Source organism: Talpa europaea, assembly GCF_964194135.1.
Source record: "Talpa europaea genome assembly, chromosome: 3".
NCBI classification, from domain to species: domain Eukaryota; kingdom Metazoa; phylum Chordata; class Mammalia; order Eulipotyphla; family Talpidae; genus Talpa; species Talpa europaea.
The window spans coordinates 51,792,049-51,813,298 of record NC_140069.1 but is presented as its reverse complement, the minus strand read 5'-3'; the positions used below and the strand labels follow the sequence as shown (position 1 = coordinate 51,813,298).

Genomic DNA, 21,250 nt, shown 5'->3' with positions numbered 1-21,250 from the left:
TGAAATATACTGCTGAAGGGAGCAGTGGGTGAGACAGGAGGGGTCTGCTGTGCCATGTGGGTATCTCCCTGGCTGGATGGGATCGAACCCACGCTGCAGAGGCTGTGGACAGCTTCACAGCCCCATGCTCAGCCGCCTGTGCCACAAGGGAGGCCCGAAAATTAGGGAATTTTAAGAAGTGATTTTTTAAACATGAAAACTGTTGTTTTTAATTTTTACTAAGAAAAACCTTTTGTGAGAATTAGCCAATTAAAAATTATTAAAATACATTAACTGTTATTGGTTTGGAATATCATTTGCTAAAATCATACTTTAAATTAGTGTTCTTTTTAGAAGAAGAATATAATGAAGTTCATATTAGGTGCTAATTAAATTTCCAACCTTTTTTTTAAGGCAGAGGTGCTTTTCTGTAATATTTCTTTCACCAATTAATGCTTCCCAAACATTTATTTTAGGGCGCACTTTTTCCCTTAATTCTCTTGGATTTGATACAGTTTATTAGTTTTATTTTGTTTTCTTTCCCCCCACAAATTACATTAAACAAAAATTTTTCAATTTTTCCTTCTTTGTATTTTTTTACCCCAGCTTCAGTTCCCTCAAGTAAGCAATGCCCAGCATTTAAGTTCTGGCTCTACTCTTGTCGGTGTTCATTTGTCATGGCTTCAACTGTTATCTTTAAAATAGTTAATTTTTAAGTAAATAACTAATGTAATCCTCTTCTTTGAGTCTTTAATTTTTACCATGAAATGTCTGTTAACATGTTTTATTTACTGCAATTTAGATAATCAAACCTTTCCAAATCAGCCAATTTCTTCTGATTTATTTCTCTCCAGAATTCCATGTCCATTTAGAGTCTAGAACTTAAACCTTTGGTTATCAGTATCTCCTTTTTTTTTTTTTTAATCATAAATCTATTTTCTTTTTCTTTTTTTCCCTCCATAAACCTAATTGTGAAGTTTCATGGGTTTTTGAAAAACATTAAAGACAAGTGTAGGTTCAACGAGGATAGTATAATCTTTTCAAAAAATGGTGCTGGATTATTTTATATCCATACCCCAAAAAATTGAACTTTGGCCCTTAAACCTTAAACCATTTGCAAAAATTAACTCACAATGGATCATAGACTTAGATGCAAGAGAAACCTGTAAAACCTCTGAAGAAAATACTTGACTTTGGTGGGGAATGCATGAGTGGAGGCAAGGGATATATAGGAAATTTGTACCTTTTGCCCAATTGGGCTGTGAATCAGTCTAAAACTGCTCTGAAAAAATTGTTTATTTAAAAAGGAGAACATTACAAAACTTAAGAATCGATCACAGAGGGCCTCCCCGGCGGCGCAGCGGTTGAGCGCTGGGTTGCGGGGCTGCCTGCAGCCTCTGCAGCGCTGGTTCGATCCCCGGCTGCTCCCCCGCCACCAGAGGAGGGTCCCGCATGGCGTGCAGACCTCTCCTGCCGCCCGCTGCTCCCCTCAGCAGTGTGCCTCGGTCCTTCTGCCTACTCTGCTCCCCGCTCTGGCTCTGGTGAATTCTCTCACCCTCCCGGGCTTCTCACTGTACCCAGTGCTTGTATAAATAAATAAATAAATAAAAATAAATCTTTAAAAAAAAAAAAAAAGAATAGATCACAGATTGGGAGAAAAAATTTACAGAACTTGTTTGATAAAGGGCTTGTATCAAGTATATTTATTTATTTATTTATTTTTATAGAGGCATGTTTTTATTTATTTATTTATTTTATTTGTTTTTGTTTTGTTTATACCATGCACTGGGTACAGTCAGAAGCGCGGGAGGGTGAGAAAATTCACCAGAGCCAGAGTGGGGAGCAGAGCAGGCAGAAGGACTGAAGTACACTGCTGAGGGGAGCAGTGGGCGGCAGGAGAGGTCTGCGGCCATGTGGGATCCTCCTCCAGTGGTCGGGGAGCAGCCGGGGATCGAACCGGCGCCGCAGAGGCCGCGGGCAGCTTCGCAACCCAGCGCTCAACCGCTGCGCCACCGGGGAGGCCGTATCAAGTATATTTAAAGAAATCTTATAACTTAAGTGATACAAAATTTTTTTTTTAGTAAATGTATCATTGTTTATTTTTGTACAGTGTTTGATTTCTCTGATTTCTGCCTTGAAAAGTGGACAATTTGATTAGATACTTATTTTGCCAGTGGCTATTGATATGAACATGTGAATGGCAAATAAGCACATGAAAAGATAATACCATAGTCATTAGAGAAATACAAATTAAAACCATAATGAAATACTACTGTACAGCCAGTATAATGACTTAAGATTTAAAAAAACCTACCTGAAAATACCAAGCTTTGGTGAGGCTGTGTGGAAGTTGCAGTCCTCATACATGGTTGGTTGGAATGTGTGGTACATTGTGTACATAAATGTGTAGTCAATTTGCAATTAGAGGAGTAGTTCAGCAGTTCCTCAAAATGTTAAACATAATTATATAATACTCAGCACTTGGATTCCTGCATATGTATGGAAGAGAATTGAAAACATGTATACATGCAAAAAACCTGTGCATGAATGTTTACAGCAGCATTATTCATAAATAGCTCCAAACTAGAAACAACCTAAGTGTTCATCAGTGTGTTAATAAACAAAAAGTAGTATTTCCATGCAATAAAGAAACCTTTACTTATTGATAGATGAAACTACAAAGATGAGACTCAAAAATATGTTTTGGTTTAGTTTTAAGTCAGATTCAGAAGAATTGATCACATTATGATCAATTTACATCAACTTTCTAGATTAAGCAAGAGTGTAGAGACAGAAAACAGATTGGTGGTTGCCTGAGTTAGGGGTGGGGATGAAGATTAGTTACAAAAGGGCATGAGGGAACTTTTTAAGGTTTAGTGGAAGCATTATAAAGTATATTTGTTGTGATAATTACATAGCTGTATGAAAACTAAGCTTATGAAATTGTTCACTAAAGTGAGTGAATTTTATGGTATATAAATTATTCCCCTATAGGAACAACCGCTTATAAATTTAAAAACAACTCCAGAGTTTATTGGAAAAAAAATACTGATCAATTTAGAATCACCAATTGAGGAAATGATCAGGAACAAGGAAATCAAGGAAATGATCAGGAACAAGATGTTTGCGTGGTCTAAAAGTGTCTCCCTGCATATTGCTTAGTAGTTAGAAGGGAATGATGCAGAAATTTCTTGACACTGTCTTGACAAGGTGTAGAAAAATAGTATACTAATGAAGGACAGATAAAATATCTCTAATTGTTGACATCTTGAGGACACATCACCACTTAGTAGTGTCTTCTGAGGATGCATAGCCTGAATCAGTCATGAAGAAACATGAGCCCAACCCCAAATGAGGAATATTCTATTAAAAAATTGGTAGTAGGTGGGCTATATTAAAAAAATACCAATGTTGTAAAAGATAAAGGAAGGTTGTGAAAATGTTCCAAATTAAAGAAAGCTAAAGAGACCTAACAATGAAGTGTAATACCTAATCTAGACTGGATCTTGAACTTCAGAGAGAGAAATATGCATCAAGAACACTGTTATGTCAATTGACAAAATTGAAACATGGATATCAGATTTAAAAAAATCAGTGTTATTGAAGTTGATAATTATATTGAGGTTATTTAAGAGAATAGCTTAGTTCTTAATATACACTGATGTGTTTGGGGGTAAAGGGTCATAATCCATGTAATTCTTTCTCTGAATAATTTTAGAATAAAATTTGTGTGTGTGTGTGTGTGTGTGTGTGTAAAGAGAGCATGAACTTGTGTGCACAAAGGATAAAGCAAGTGGTATGAAATCCTAGAGTACCTGGGTGCTCTTGGTACTATTCTTATTGTTGTAGCTTTATTGGGAATTTGAGATTATCTCCAAATAGTTACAAAAAACAAACAAGAAAAGGTGCTTTACTTAAGAATCAGTTTTCTTTGATTTTTTTTTTTTTTTATTTTGGTATGTTATAGAGGTGGTGGGGATGTTTTGTTTTTCTATTTTTTTTTTTTTAATATGTTGTAGGTTTTGGGGGGAAATTGGGAGGAAGAAGGAGGCATATTTTGATAGAGCTCATTTGAAGTTCACAATTTGATAAGTGAAATCAAATACTAAATGTGTACTAAGCTGGCATGTTGTTAGTCTGAAAATACTTGATATAGTTGTGCTCACTGAAGTTTTTTTTTTTTTTAGTACCTGCATAATGACTGATAATCTGGATGAATTTATTGAAGAACGAAAAGCCAAATTGGCCATTGACAAAGCAGAACTGGAACGTGACCCACCTTATATGGAAATGAAAGTAAATATTTTTCTTGTAATGTGTTTTATTAAATTGTCTATGAAGATTAGCCCTCTGTAGATATAAAACATCCTCTTGTATGAGTGAGAACTTTCTGTTTCATATTTTAATTTGAGCTTTATTTCTAACTCTCAGAACCTTACTATGGACAAGAGATCAGTGATTTTTAGTACAGTTTTTCTTTTTCCTTTTTTTAATGATGGCTAACATTTATTGAGTTCTTATTATATGTCAGGCCTAGTTCTTAATACGTTACATAGCTCCATGGGAAGAGTGTGATTATATCTCCCATTATACAGAAAAGGAAACAGAAAGGTTGTTTTACACACACGCACGCACGCATGCGTGCGCGCGCGCGCTTGATTTGACCCCAGGGCTGATTCTCTTTTAACTACCACACTATAGTACTTCTTAAGTGCCCTACAACTAAGACGTTAGTAACTTCTCTTTGATCATATAGTTGCTTTGTGGCTGAGATAGTATGTGATATCTATTCTCTCATTCCAAACGTACCTTGCTTAACTTCCATGGTGTGTTTTTCGAGGACAGAGGAAAAGTTGTCATTTCACTTAGTAAATCAAAGTAATATGTGCTGTTAAGAATGCAGTTTTTCTTTTGTGGTGTTGGTGTCTCATGGTTTCTCGTCTTTGTTATTAGGATTTTAATAATATATGTGCCTTCTGAAATGTCTAGGAGACTAGTTATAATATAAGGAACTTTCAGAATATAAACAATAGATACGAAAGCAAGTTTTCACATTCTGTGTGAAAAAAGTTCTGTGTGAATGTCTTAAAATTTTTGGAGATCTGTAAAAGTGAATTTATTAGAATAGCTTAAAAATTTTGTATATTTGCTTTTTAGAATATAGATTGTTAAAATGTTTCCTACAGTAATTTATCCATTTGGCAAATGTTTTTTGAGACTGTTCTAGGTAGTGAGCTAGGATTTGAGAACATAGCACTAATCTAGACAGATGTGATACCCTCTCTCATTGATACAACCTATATCTGCTATATGGTACATAATAACCATATAGTATTGGTTTGCTCAAGACTGTCTTGGTTTACTTATTCTCCCCATGTCTTGTCTGGCTTAGTATTTGTCTTGGACAAAGGTGTCTTGGTTGAGATGCACATCCTAATTATAAAGGAATTTTACTGATAACATTATTGTGTGATAACTATGGATGAAGTATAATTTCCAGTGATTACAGTTATATTTTACACGAGTTTATGAGAAAAGGGCTTTTATTATCTACTTTGTTCATGTACGTATTACTGCTCAATAAGGCATTTCAATTGCTGTCTATTTCTGAGCCTCCTTGTTCTGTTTTTTTTTTTTTTTTTTAAATTGAGGTAACATACCTCTTCTGTTTTTTTCTTTCCCTGTAGTCTCTACCTGTCACTCTATATATAATACATAACCCAATTATCTATTATGTTTACTTTTATTTCTACAATAGTTTATGAGCTCCATGATAACAAAAATTTGTAATGTTTGCTTTTTTTTACTCATGTATTTCCACATCTGGAATATAGGGCCTGCTAAGTCCTCAGTGAATATTTGTGAATGAACTAAATATGAAAACATTTATTATTGCACTAAATACATTTGGCTAATTCCTTAAATCTTATGCTTAAATTTCTTCTATGATGTATCATGTTATTTTATACAGTTGTTTAATAAAATTGCTGAATTATATATTTTGTAGGTTTCTTTTTTACCCACTTATATAAATAATCTCTTTCAGGGAAAGACATCAGAGAAGCTTTCTGAAAACAGTAAAATATTAATTTCCATGGCCAAGGAAAACATACCACCAAACAGTCAACAGACAAGGGGTTCTTTAGGTATGTCACTAGATGTGCTAAATTTATTTTAATATATCTCAGCACAACAGCAGGCTGTTGTGAAAAAACATATGGTACTAAAGTCTACATGTGAAATGTAATTCATACTGAGAATCTTATAATCATTTTAAATGATACTGCCTTGGTTATGATTTACAGAAATCATGGAAGTAAGTACATATAATGTAACTAAAACTTAGCTGAAAAACTTGAATGGCGTGTATGTGAGAGAGTTTGTGTGTATGTGTGTGTGTTAACTGTTGAATAACAATGGTGGACTTTATTTACAAAATCAAAGAAAGTATACTTAAAGAATACAAAATGCTATTTGGGAAAAGACTTAATTATTGATGATTCTTGAAACTAAGAAGTTAATAACTGCAGTTACACTGATTCTTTGATTATGGTTTGATATGCAAATATTTGAAACTTTTTTTTAAAGATTTAATTTTATTTATTTATGCATACAAGAACTGGGGTGTAGGCCAGAGGTTTGGGGGACTGAGAGGATGCACCAGAGACAGAGTGGGGAGCAGAACAGGCAGGGCTACTGAAATGCACTGCTGAGGAGAGCAGCAGGTGAGACAGGAGAGGTCTGCTGTGCCTTCTTTGGGTTAGCTTCCTGGCCCGGGATTGAACTCATGATGCAGTGACTGGCGATAGCTTGATAGCGCTGAGACTTTAATCCTTGTACTAGCAGGGAGGCCCATATTTGGGCCTTTTTACCACCCTTTTACCACATTTTGGCTTGTTGTAGGTGTACTTTTTTGTTAAAGAAAATGTATGAATAATTTTAAAATTTGTCTTGTGAATTATTGATGATGACTGAAATTTTTTTCACATAAAAGACGCAAAATAGGATACTGAGTTATTTGGTTGTTGTTCTCATATGGGCTGTTTTTCATGATCACAGGTAAATTCACAAGTGTTAAATGCTTTGTGTGTGTAAACCACTTGGTATACAGGGGGTTGTTGACCAAGAGACTGAATGGGCTCTTTGTCTCTACTGGAAAAAGATCTCAGAATGAGAAGTGCTCAAAATGAAAAGATATTTTGGGATTTGCCACAAACCTTTTTGCCAGAAACCTTTTTTTGCAAAGAGAAATCATGAAGATAATTTAATTGCGGAGACTAATGTTTGAGAGATTAATAAAAATCATTCAAATCTACTGTTCTGTTCTTTCCATTATTGCTGCTGCTGCTATTGTTGCTACTATCAGCAAGTAACCTATATTAAGTGCTTATGGTGTGCCAGATGCTGTGCTGGTTTTTTATCTCCTTTATCCTGAAGATGGAATAGATGCCTGGCTTATTCCTCTGCAACTTCCATATCATTATGCCTTCCCTTCTCTCTGTCACCTCTCACATCAGACTCTTGTGTGCACCATCATTTTGTTGAATTTATTTAAAGTCTAGTATCATACCCCTAAATCCTTAAAAGATTTTAGCTCTTCTTCAAGTCCTTGACTTCCTCTTATCTCATAATTATCTTCCACCTTTCTTTAGAACACCCACTCCAGTGGTCACATCCTAGACCTATGGTACCACTCAGTTGCAAGAATACTCCTTAATGAGTACTTCCTGTTTTTTCCCAAGCTATTTTTGTTCTTGTATCCCGCCTCAACAGTATTTGATTCCAAATAACTGACCCTATCACGACTATTGATTCTACTCCTCTTTCAATGAAGTACTCCATAACTTCTTTCCTCTGCCACCTGAGTTCCATTGTATAACATATTTACTCCCTTGCACCTCTCTTTTCTCATCATTTTGCCTCTATTTCCTTTAATTATTTGGCAAAATCTCAACTCTTATTAAATCCAATTCTGTGCCATTGTATGCTGGCACCTATGTACTTAAATTTGGATAGAGAAAATACATAACTCTGTAACACTTCCTACTTTAAAATACTAAATAACAACTCAGAGTGGACCTTAATGATGTTGATGACTTTACTACATTTCTAGTACATTTACTATTCCACTCTGCTATATAATTGTTAAATTTTTCATTTCCTGAAATTTAATTATTCTCCCACTCCCATGGTGTTACTTTTTATTTCACTGAGAATTAGAAATTAGAATTTGCACTCTCCTACTCTTACACCTTGTAACCAGCCCACATTTGTACTAGATATTCTGCCTTGTCTTCTGTTACTTCAGGTGAACTGTCTTTGTGCCTTTTACCAACTCCTCCATTTGTCTAACAGTCCCACATCTTTCCACTCAAAATAAACTTCATCAGGATAAGATTTTCCCCTCTCTATTAGATCACTTACATCAGCATACATTGCTGTAATAACTCATACCTTGCAAAAAATAAAAATGCTTTATGTTCTTCTAACTGCTGAAAATCTCTACATGGTTCTTTATAGCAAAACTTGAATTGTCTAGGCCTCCCTGGTGGTGCAAGGGGTTAAGACGCAACCTGTGAAGCTGTCCATAGCCTCTGCAGCATGAGTTCAATCCCGCACCCGGATAGGGAGCAACCCACATGGCGCAGCAGACCTCTCCTGACTCGCTCGCTGCTCCCCTTAGCAGTATACTTCTGTCAATCTGCCTGTTCTGCGCACCTCCCCCCCACTGTCTCTGGTGAATCCTCTCACTCCCCCACACCTCTGGCCTGTACCGCAGCTCTTGTATGCATAAATCAATAAATCTTTTTTAAAAAAGAAACAGGTTAAAAAAAAAGTTGAATTGTCTATATTTACTCTCCCCAGTTACTTTTATATCACTCTCTTAAATACTGAGTTCTTCAGTGTTTAGTTCTCCAGTCAATCTTCCCACAAAGATTGGGGTCATCAGTGAAAGGATTGGCGCAGTAAGGAGAAGGAGAGCCAGGCAAAGTTTCTCACAGGCAGGAAACTTTATTGTGTCCCCGGGTGAGGTTCACAGACCCAAGGTGGGGGTGAGTGAAGTCGCGCCCGTTGCCAGGGGGAGGCAGGCTTTTATAGGGTGAGGAGAGGTCAGGTGGGAAAATGGGTTTGCAGGGTGGGAAACTGGGTTTTTAGGTGGGAACAGGTTTACTGTCTGATTTTTTTCTAGGTGGGCTTCCTCATTCCTGGTGGGATTTTGCATTCCTGTCCCTTGCATCAACCTTTCAATCAGTAATTCATGAAAATAGCTATTTTTATTTTTATTTATTTATTTGAAGATTTATTTATGCATACAAGAACTGGGGTATAGGCCAGAGGTGTGGGGGGGTGAAAGCATTCACCAGAGACAGAGCGGGGGACAGAACAGGCAGATCAACCAAAGTACACTGCTGAGGGAGCAGCGGGAGAGTCAGGAAAGGTCTGCTGTGCCATGTGGGTTGCTCCCTATCCGGCCGGGGTTCGAACTCGTGCTGCAGAGGCTGTGAACAGCTTCCCAAGCTGCATGTTAACCCTTTGAGCCAACCGGGAGGCCCCCAAAATAGCTATTTTTAATTATCATTTCTCAAATCTCAATTTTTTCAACGAATCTGCTTCATTTAAATATTACTACCTACTTGAAGTATTTCCTTTCTTTACTTGGCTTTTAAGGCTACTCTTTTGGCTTTTTTTCTTACCTTTGTAGCGCCTCCTTTTGCAGAACTCTGTTAACAGAACAGACGAAGGCCTACCTGTCCTTAGAAAGCATTTCCTGCAAGGCTGGCACATGTTTAGTGTCTGGAACTTTGTTAGTAAACACTTCCCTATACTGACAAAAAAACTTTATATGGTAAGAGTGGCATTTTGTGCTTGAAGTATACAAAGCACTTGGTGTATACAGAGTATGTATCAACTTTACTTTTGGAGAGTCTGGAATCTTGGCCCTTTGTCACTAACAAGATTCCCAGGTTATAACATTTTGTGTGTGTTGTTGTCATTTGGCATGTGGGGGTCCTTGGGTTCACTCTGAGAAAGGTTTCACCAGAGCTCCTGTTTCAGTGACACGCAGAGGGTTTCCCGGCGAGTTTCTCCATGAGACAGAGACATTAGTTATATTTAAAGGGCAGGTTTATTAGGGAAGGGATAAAACAGTTAAAGAAGACACTTGCATAGACACAAGCCGGCTGGAAGAGCTGCCCCAGAAGGGACAGGTTTGCTAAGAGAGGCCTGCATGGTTTCAGGCTGGCAGCCTTGACAGGTCACTGGCAGGCAGGAAGGCTGCTGCCCTGCAGAGGGAGACAGTGGGTAAAATGAAGCACCTGCATAGTCACATATGGGCAGTGGGGAGTGCTGCCTGAGCCTGTGCAGAGACTGAATTGATAGTCTTCTGTTTGGGAGGGGTCACTCCTTGTGAGCTGTCAGTTGGTTGCTAATTTTGGATAACTGCAGAATCTGAAGGGGACGGGAGATTCTGCAGTGGGTTCAATCTCCACATCTTTACCTTTGCTGTCTGTTGGGCTCAGTCTCCATCTCTTTACCTTTGGGGTCTGTTGGACTCAATCTCTCTTTTGACAGTTCCTCAGGATACTAGTTTCCACAACTGTGTAGATGTTATGCTAATCTCTTCCGCCCCCACTAGTCTTGTTCTCCATAGTTGTTACAACTTGTTGCTAGAGGAAGTCCTTGTGATTTCTTTGGGGAAGAGCTCTTAGAAGCCTACACTTAATTTTCTCTGGACCTGGCCCCCGGGCATATGCCTTTTTGCTTTGTTAATTTTGCTTTGTATCACTCTAATAAGCTATAATTATGAGACTTGGTGACTTTTATATCCTGTAAATTCTAGCAAGTCACCAAACCCTGGGTGGTCTTGAGGATCTCTCATACACTTTTCTTCAGTCTTTTTTTTTTTTTTCTTGGTTGCTTTTCAGTTCCTCATCTCTTAATTTTAGGTATTTCTGTAATCCATCTTCTATATCTGTAGTTTAAGTATTTTTATCTGCCATTTCTAGACAGTATCTCTGACCCTTGTGTTGCAGAAATAAATTCTAGCCTTTTACCCAGGTAGGGGAAGAACAAGCGGTACTACAGGAATGGTCAGGTCAAGAGAAACTTTATTACTCATGCATGAGGTCCCAGACCTGGCTAGTCCCATAAGGTCTGAGCACCAGTCTAGGGACAAAGGATTTCTTTTATACATAACCGTCTTACATTGATAATATCAGTCAGTAAGCACAGAAGTTTGTGACAAAAGACAGGTATTCAAGAATGCCCTGGGAGATCAATCAGCATGGTAGCTGTCTGGCCTTGTTAAAATGTAACCTTGTTCAGGTAATCTCATCTAGATAGGCTTTAGAGAAGCAGAACTTGCTGTTTACATATACTTTGCATTATTTACTGCACCAGACCTATGATTCTTTTAGCAGGAAACAGGAAAGATTTCATTTGCTTAGTGGTTCCCTTTCACTTGTATTCAAATTCTGTTGATCAGCATTTCAAGGCTCCAAAATTCACTAGATATTTTTTCACTAGTTTATCTTTCATGCTCTTCTGAAGCCATCATTTTGGAAGACTACCAAAGTAAAATGAAAAGATTTTACTCTTGTTACTAGAGGTTATTTGCTCTGGTTGTTAATTCGTTTAAAATACTGTTTTCACAAGAAAGTTAGGAATTTCAGTGAAATTCCAAAGAATTACAAGGAAGAAAAAATTATATTATTGTAATTTAAAAACATCAGAGAGAAAGCAACAGAATTTTACATTGCAGAGAAGTTCTAGAATTTAGACTAAGTTAAAAAATTAAATATTTTGGAAAACATAAAAAGAAATCGATGTTTATTAATTTTTAGTTGTATCTTTATCATTCCTTTTAGCATATTTGACTTACATTTCTCTTATTACAAACTAATTCCAGATATTTCACCTTTTTTTTTTTTTTTTTGGTTTAGTTTGTACAAGCTGAATGGGTCCTTTGTAATAATACCTTTGTAGCTGAAAGTTTGAGTATAATGTTCTCAATTAAAGTAGTCACTTCTCTTGATAAATCACCTGTTTATAGAGAAATCTATTATTTCCTGTAACTTGTTATTTGCTTATTTTTACATAAAGCTTTGTCATGGTAATAGACAAAAAGAAGAATCTATATATAGGTGTTCCTTGGTAATTTATTTTATGAAGTGTTATTATAAGTGCTGTGTTAGAAGGTAATTTCAAAAAGATTATACCTTAGCTTTAAATATTTCATTTAACCTACAGCCACTATAGAAGCAAAAACTTCTGATTGATGTAGTTCTGAAGCATAATGTTAACTATCTTAGTCACTGATGTACTTAGTGAATGACATCACTTCATATGACCCTAAGATGACACTAATGCTTTACTTGCTGCTAGAACACAACTGCTGTGAATAAGTAAGTCTCCCCTGAGATGCAACTGTGAATGCATAGTTTAAAAATAGAAAATATTTAAATTATTCCATAGATTTTAAATTTATTTTCTATGACCTGCCTCTAATGCCATAAAATTTTGGTACCGTATGACATAAGTAAAAATTAAAAAATATTTTCTATTGGCTGAACTTTAATGAAATTTTGAATAATTCAGAGTTATGTATACTTATTTTTCTTTTAAGACAATATTATAAACTATTTGAGTCAATAGTGAAAAGCAAATATTCTTAATAAAATTGAGCTTAGCATAAACCATTTATAAATAAAAATGATCACTTTTTTCTTTCCATTCTTCTACATAAATCTAAACAGAACTGAAAAACAGTAGTAAAAGTCACCTCATTCACATGACTTCAGAAACCTGTAAATTACTTGTTTTGTGAGTAGGAAAGCTGAGCATATTGGGAGACAATCCTTGCAACATTATCTTTTTCTTGACATAATAGAGCCTCTATTGTGACCCTTTGTAACTACAGATATGTAACTTGGTTACCAGTTGTTTTGGCTAATCTCTCTGTGCAATCAGACTGCTAAAAGCAGATTAAGAAACACTAATGTTTATTTTCTACCATTTTCTTCCTTTGTGTTACTCACATTTGTTCATATGCACATTGACACCATTTACTCCGTGAATGGTGAGGCAATAAAGCATGGACAAGGCAATAAAGCATGGACCTTGCCTTCATGAATTTTATAGTTTAGTTTTATATGTCATGCTCTTTTCTGAATGTGAAAAGCAAAATTATTTTTCTGTGTAGACTTAAATTCTATATCTTTAAAAATTAGTTTTAGATTTCTTTGTAATGAAAGAATGCCTTTCTGGTATGATCTAAAGTTCCAAATGTACGGAATTTTGTAGATTCTTTTGGAAGAGAGTTGAGTGTATGAGTGAGAGGTGTTTCAGGGGAATTCTCTGTTTTAGCCTCTCTCATCAGGAGTTAAGCTTAGAACAGAAGTGTTTGTCAAGAGAGTTACAAAGATTTTTAGTAGAAAGCAGAGTTTTGTATTTATAAAAAATAGTGGTCATTCATTTATATTTATACTGTTTTGCCTTTTTCTCCCTGAAATATTTCAGTGATGTAATAAAGCAGTGATATGAAACATTCACTAATTTCCATTATTTAACTGTATTGTAAGGAATAAAGCACAAAAATGATATTCATTTCTGTTCATAGACTGTACCCAGTTATTTCATTTATATTCTTTATAACTGAATCTCTGAGGAAAATTTTTGTTTACAAATAAGTTTTTTATATTATAGTTTTACATAATACAACTAAAAAAAGGGAGAAAGGCTTCAGAAATTTAAATGCTCATCTGATATCTGTGCTTCTTGACATAGTATTTTTCTTTAAAATATTTGAGAAGTATGACATTTGATTTTGACAGCTTTATTGAGGTATAATTTACATACCATGAAGTTTATCCTTTTTATTTTTTCATTTTTATTTTTTATTTTAAAGATTTATTTTTATTTATACAAGAACGGGGGTACAGGCCAGAGGGGCGGGAGGGTGAGAGGGTCCACCAAAGACAGAGTGGGGAACAGAACAGGCAGACTGATTGAAATACACTGCTGAGGGGAGCAGTGGAAGAGATGGGAAAGGTCTGCTATACCACGTGGGTAGCTCCCTGGCCAACCGGGAATCGAACCCGCACTGCAGATGCTGATGACAGCTTCACAGTGCTTTGCTCAACCTGCTGTACCACCCGGGAGGCCCAGTTTATCCTTTTTAAAGGATAAAAACAAATCAGTGGTTTTGTTACCAGGCGGGGTAAATGGTACCCTAAGACTCCCAAACCTGCTCACTCTGAATAGGTTCTGCCACCCACCACTTCAAGAGAAACATACCCTAGTGTGTAAGACGTAATAGAAAGGAACTTTAATATAATTAGTGTGCAATAAAAAGAAGCGAAGGCAAAGAAAAAATAGTTTTCACATAAAACATCTGGTTACCCATCCTCTCATGGGTAAAGGCCCAACCAAACAGGGTTGGCCCACTTGGGACACAGAGGCCAGAAAACCTGCCACAAGTCTAAGGCACCTTCTTGTGGGGACCCACAGGAAAGGGCAAGAGGGGCCCAGAATGTCTGGAGTGAAAGGAGCAAAATCAAAATCAAGATAAAAGTTGCCATTGTTAATCTCCCCATGGATCTCACCCATGTCTGTCTCCCTTGTCTCCTTCCACATTCCCCAAGTCCCTGGTATAAGTCCAAGGCTAAAAAGCAAGCACAACTTCATGTGTCTGTCTGCTCCATGTGCCTCCTCCAGGTCTCTTTCTTGCTCTGTATCTCTCCTCTTTCCTTCTCTCCAGCGTCTAATCCCTGCTTAGCTCCATCCTTCCTTGATTGAGGCAGGGAACCTGGAATCTCCCCTTTCCCTGGGCACGACACACAGTTTCTAGTGTATTTATGAGTTGTGAGGCCATTGCTGTTGTCATCACCTTAAATGAAATTTGATTTTTGAACTCTGTATAGAGAAACTACTCAAAATTGTGTTTTTCTTTCTTTCTTTCTTTTAAAGATGTATTTATTTATGCATACCAGAACTGGGGTACAGGCCAGCGGTGTTGGGGGGTGAGAGGATTCACCAGAGACAGAGTGGGGAACAGAACAGGCAGAGGGGAACAGAACTGCTGAGGGGAACAGAGGCCGAGACAGGAGTGGTCTGCTGTGCCATGTGGGTCACCTCCCTGGCCAGGGATTGAACTGGTACTGCAGTGGCTGTGGATAGCTTCATAGTGCTGAGACTTAACCCCTTGTACCACCAGGGAGGCTCCCCAAATTATGTTTTTCTTAAAAATCTGGTATCCAGTTCCTGTTTAGGATGATGAGAAACTTCTGGAAATGGATAGTGGTGATAGTTGTGCAACATTGTGAGCTTTTGTGATGCCACTGAATTGAATGGTAAATAATGGTAAATTTTGTGTTGTGTATATCTTATCACAGTGAAAATTAGAATTTATTTATATGAAATTTGAATTGGTACTGTACTTGAAAAGTTTTTGGAAATTTTGACCTGAGCCATGCATGGCTCTAATAATATTTTTTCCTTCAAACGTTATTATTAATTTCTACAGACTGAGAAATAGAAATATGAAGACTGTAGGTATTTGTTTTTATTTGTAGAATTTAATTTGTGGAATTAAGTGAAGAGAGAAAATTGTTAATTCCTCTTTGTTTTAATTTTGTTGTCCTTGAAAAAGCAAGATGCCAAACATTTTTTGTAAAGAGAGAGTAAATAAATACAACATACACACATAATAATAAAGTATCTGTTATAAAAAGTCTGGAAGGAGATTTAATCAGTCATATTGGTGGTTCTGCATAGGAGAACTGGGTGACTGGGGTTCATGGATAGTCCATTATGTGACTGTTAACTAAGAAAACATTTTAAAGAAAAAATTTGTTGTCCTAATTCAGTCTCAGAATCAGCATGGTGGGCCGCCCATGGTGGTGCAGCAGTTGAGCGCTGGGCTGCAAAGCTGCCTGCAGCCTCTGCAGTGTCCGTTCGATCCCCGGCTGCTGGCGAGGGGCCCACATAGTGCACAGACCTTTCCTGCTGTGCCCGCTGCTCCCCTCAGCAGTGTATTTCGTCAGTCTGCCTGTTCTGCTCTCTGTTCTGGCTCTAGTGAATTCTCTCACCCTCCCACACTTCTGACTGTACCCAGTGCTTGTATAAATAAATAAATAAATATTAAAAAGGAAAAAAGAGAAAAAAAAAGAAACAGCATGGCTGTGTTCCTTCCTACTGTGCTTCATTATCGGAGATTGTATTGAAGTTGAAATTGGTTTGAAAATTAAGAAGTAATTTTGTTTTCTTTCTAGGAATTGATTATGGATTAAGTTTACCACTCGGGGAAGACTATGAACGAAAGAAACATAAATTAAAAGAAGAATTACGGCAAGATTATAGACGCTATCTTACTCAGGTAATGATTTCTATTTATTTTTTATGTCTTATATTTCAGTATTCATCACCTAAATTTGTTTTCCTAGGGTTTTAGTAATATGAGCTGAAGTTTAGGTTTTCATTAATCATTAATTATTTAATCACTAAAGTTTTGCTTTATTATTCTTTTAGCAGAACCTTTTTTAAAGTATATTTTGTTAAATTATATAATAGCTAAATTAAGATTTACTGTATGTTTAAAATGCAGTTTATTTGCATTTATGGTTTATAAAATTACAATTATGCTATTTTTAGTGATCCCACAATATTTTTGGTAATGTTTTATAATATTTGTTCTAAATGTTTAAATAATCTCTATTTATTCTAATTTACACATGGAGAGAAAGGACTTGAATACATTTCTCAATGATTTGTTTCCCTTGACTTTAGGGTATTACACAAGCAAAACAAAAGGTAGGGTTGTTTGCAAAATATTCTCTTTTAGCTTTATTATTATTATTTTTCAGATCAATAGCTTATAATCATTTGCATTGAGATATTGCTGCTCTCAAACCAATAAGAAAAATAGCTTCATTTGTGATTTTGAGATTTTTGAATGGTAGTGTTTTGTATCTCTGCTGTTAGCTAGATGACAGTCTTTATATTCTGATTTTCCATTAACACAGTCAAGCATCATTTTTGATTCTTGCTTTGCATTTGTTTTTGTTGCTTTTTTATGTATCCTTTATAGATATTCTCCAGCTATTCTAAGTCCTTTTTTTTTTAGCATGCTGGTTTTTGGTCTTCAAATTTTTGCTAATTACAATTTGATTAATAAATTAATGATATTCTGAACGATGTGTTATCAGAATTTGAGTTACTCACTATATTATATGCACCAAAACCTGTGGATTGCATTTGTAAATTTATGTTGGAAAACAAAGAGCAAGTTTTAAGTTTTACAAAACTGTTTTTAAAAAGAGTCTCACAGATTTCATTCATCATTCAGGCAACACTTTTACACTCTTAATATGAAGATGAATCAGGTATGAATCCTGTCTTTAAGGAGCTTAGGGTCTAGTTGTATAGTTAGCATTCATACAATTTAGAAAGTGATAACTCTAATAAGAAGGATATAATGATCAGGAAAATGATCAGGCCCTAAGGTGTTATTTTGTAAGGCATTATGGAATAGGTAGAATTTGTATAGTCTGGTGGATTAGCTGAGAAAAGGAAGGTTTTCAGATGGAAATTATAGGATGAAGTGGGACTTGTAGGGTAGGTGAATTTAAGCTTTGTTGTGAATGAGGCATATTAAGTTTATCAGTTTCAGTGGGTTAGAGGAGATTCTTTTTGAGAGTGGTAAGAAAGAATGATATAGATAAAAAGGATAGGATCAGATTAGAAGGCAGTAGATTTTTAAATATATTTTATTGAGTTAATATTGGTTCACATTGTCATTTCCATAATTCCTTTCAGGCACTGTTGTCATAATGCACCCACCACCAAGGAACCTTTAGTCTACCAGGTAGACTATTGTGTACCTTCCCTTCTTTGAAAACTTGGTATGTGCAGTAGGCAGTGGTGAAACATACATCCTTAATCAGACTCTGAGAACTGTGTTTTAGGACACTTCTATATGTCAGGCTCTTATCTTACTGTCTTAAGTGACTGCTACAGCTTTTTAACTAATCTGCTAATTCTCAGTCCAGTTTGTAACCAGGGCCTCCCTGATGGTCCAAGGGGTTAAGTCGCAGCACTATGAAGCTACCCGCAGCCACTGCAGCACCAGTTCAATCCCCAGCTAGGGAGGTGACCCACATGGCAAAGCAGACTTCTGTCTTGCCCACTGCTCCCCTCAGCAGTGTATTTCAGTCAGTCTGCCTGTTCTGCTTCCCACTCTGTCTCTGATGAATCCTTTCATCCCCTGCATCTCTGGCCTGCACCCTGGCTCTTGTATGCATAAATAAATAAATCTTAAAAAAAAAATCATGAACTGTGTATTTCCATCCATGTTGGTAGCAGAATCAAATAGGTACAAGGTTGTGGTTCCTATTGCTGGAATATAAATTTATAAGAAAACTCCAATTCTAGGGATGTCATATCACTTTTCCTCCACTTTCTCATTACAATCTTCAGGCTTCTTCCAGTTTTTCGTGAATGCTTGCTCCATTTTCAAGGTTAAATACAATTATATAAGGAATGTTTTCTGAATGTCCCTTATGTGGCAAAGCAGTGTGCTGGGACTAGGGGTGAGCAATGAAAAAGACAGTGATCCATTGCCAGCTAGAATTCATAGCTTTGCACATGTTTCCTCAGTGGTGATTTAAGAGCCTGTGAATTTGGAAGGTGACCAGAAACCTCACCAGAAACCTGACCATAGTGGGCTATTGCTAGTTAAAAATATATTATTTAAAAAAAAAAAATTCTCTTTAAAATTGAACAGTTTGGAAGTGCCAAAGTGCTTATAGTATGTATCTGTTCCACAGTTGGCAGCTCTCAGCATGAGTGCATCACCAGGCAGCTTAATTTTTAGTTACCAGCGTGATTTTCCTGACTATTATGCTTTAGACTTTGCAACTTTTATTTATTTGCAGATTTATTTATTTAATTAATTGCCGTGTTTGTGACATTTATTTATTTATTTGTATATATTTTTTTTCCTTCCACCAAACCACCTGTGCCTATACCCCATCTTTCTCACTCCCCTAACCTCTTCATCCTTTCCCGTCTGGTAACCATTTCTTCTTTTTGCCAGGTTCAAGCTTTATTACTTACATTCTTTGCATGTAAATGTTTTTTAGGTATTTATATTGTACAGGTGAATGAAACCATCTGATATTTGGCTGATTTCCATCAACATAATCACCTTGAGGTCTATCCATTTTGTCCCAAATGTCACTATTTCTTCTTTCTTCACAGCTATGTAATATTCCATTGAGTATCTGTTCTATATTCTATCTGTTCATCGGGTGAAGGGTGCTTGGGTTTGTTCCATGATTTGGTGATAAGAATTTTAATATTATTTGGATAAATACTTCATAGGGTTATTGCTGGATCATATAGATTTTACATTTTCATTTTCTTGAAGAAATCCCCATACTGTTTTCCACAGTGACTGTACCAACTTGTATTCCCATCAACAGTGGATGAGAGTTCTTTTTCACTGCAACCTTCCTAACATTTGTTAATTCCATTCTTTTTTTTAATAGCCCATTCTCACGGGGGTGAGGTAGTAATCTTAATATTGTTTTAATTTACATTTCTCTTATAAGTGATGTTGAACATTTTTTTCATGTCTGTAGACCATCTGAATGTTTTCTTCAGAAAAGTGCTTATTAAGGTCCTTTGCCCATTTTTAAATTGGGTCATTAATTTCTTTGTTGTTGAATTGTGTAAGAAATTTGTAAATTTGGTGGATTAATCCCTTGTCAGATTATGGTATGCAAATATTTTTTCCCATTTTGTTGCTTGCCTTTTTGTTTGGTTGTTGGTTTCTTTTGAGGTACAGAAGCTTTTAATTTTGATGTCATTCCATTTGTTTATTTTTGCTTTTGTTTCCCTTGCTCTTGTGGTTGTATTCCCAGATACATCTTTGTGGTAGATGTCTTGTAGTATGTCTCCTATATTTTCTTTCAAGTTCTTTATGGTTTTAGTTCTATGTCCAAATCTTTAATCCATTTTGCATTAGTTTTTGTGTATGGAGTTAAATGTGGGTCTTGCTTAAGTTTTTTGCAAGTGATTATCCATGTTTGCCAGCACCATATATTAAAAAGGCTCTCTTTTTCTCCATGGTATGGCCATACCGCCTTTGTCAAAGATGAACTGTTCATGTTTATATGGATTTACCTCTGAGATTTCAATTCTGTTCTGTCATTCTGAATTTCTATTGTTTCAGTACCATACTGTGTTATTTTTATAATTTATTTCTTTATTTATATCTTTTACATAATTGTATATTCCCTGTAAAAGTCCCACCATCAGTTCACCCATGAACCATCACCATAGTTCCTTGTGCTCTTCTGTCCCCTGTTTTGATCCCTTTTCCAACCTCCTCCCTCACATAATGTCTCCTATTTATGGTTGCCTGCTAGTTTTGTTGTTTTATTATTATTATTTTTTTGCCCTGATCAGGAAACATGATTAATTTCTAGTTTGATGCCTTTATGATCAGAGAAGATAGTATGATTTTGATCTTATTTCAGATTATATGACTACCAAGTAGCAGTACCAAAAACTTATGGATCATGTATATTTTCTACTAATCCCTTGTGTTTACTCTATAGTGTTCAAAGAGATTTTATATTTTTAGCCTCCTTGATCTTTATACCATTTTTAGTAGATACCATTTTCATTTTACAGAAGTGGAAAATTTGGGTCAAGGAGGGTTAAGTGACTTTCTCAGTGTTACACAGCTGAGAAATTTTGCAACTATTCCTAGAGACTAAGTCTTTGAATCCTAGTCTAATGCTTAGATTACTATACCATATTACCTAAATGTTTAATAAACAGGAATACACATAAAGAAAGGTAGACATTTATTTAAGGAACACATTAAAAAGCAGTGTTCATGGTTTACGTCTTCTGGAATTTGAGTAGATATCCACACATATAACTGTAGAAAGCATAGGGAAAAAATTTTTGCAACATACATAAGTATAATTGTGAAGAAGTTTAAATTTGCCTTAACAAAAGAAAAGTAGGATACTGAGAATGAGGAATATGTGCTTAGAAAAAATATAAACTGGAAAGTTTCCCTTTTTTCTTACGCTTTTTATCACATAGTGTAATAGATATAAACATATTGCAAATGAAAATTAAGGAAGATGCTGACTAGATGAAAATTATCTTTATTTTCTAATTGCTTTTGGTGTGGTCTCTATAGATTTGTAGTTTCTGTCATCATTCATCTCATTCTTTTGCTCTGCATAATAGT

General features: G+C 36.0%; 1 protein-coding gene across 1 annotated transcript in view; it reads left to right on the top strand.

The window, feature by feature from the left end:
- Positions 1-3,657: 3,657 nt before the first annotated feature.
- The window catches only part of CSPP1 (centrosome and spindle pole associated protein 1), a gene marked incomplete at its 3' end in the record, with an annotated part of 93,727 nt that continues 76,134 nt past the window's right edge, over positions 3,658-21,250 (top strand). Inside the window, 3 exon segments of the mRNA XM_084229470.1 lie at positions 3,658-4,275; positions 6,026-6,125; positions 16,251-16,354. Of these exon segments, the coding sequence (XP_084085596.1) occupies positions 4,177-4,275; positions 6,026-6,125; positions 16,251-16,354 (303 nt within the window). The 5' untranslated portion in view covers positions 3,658-4,176.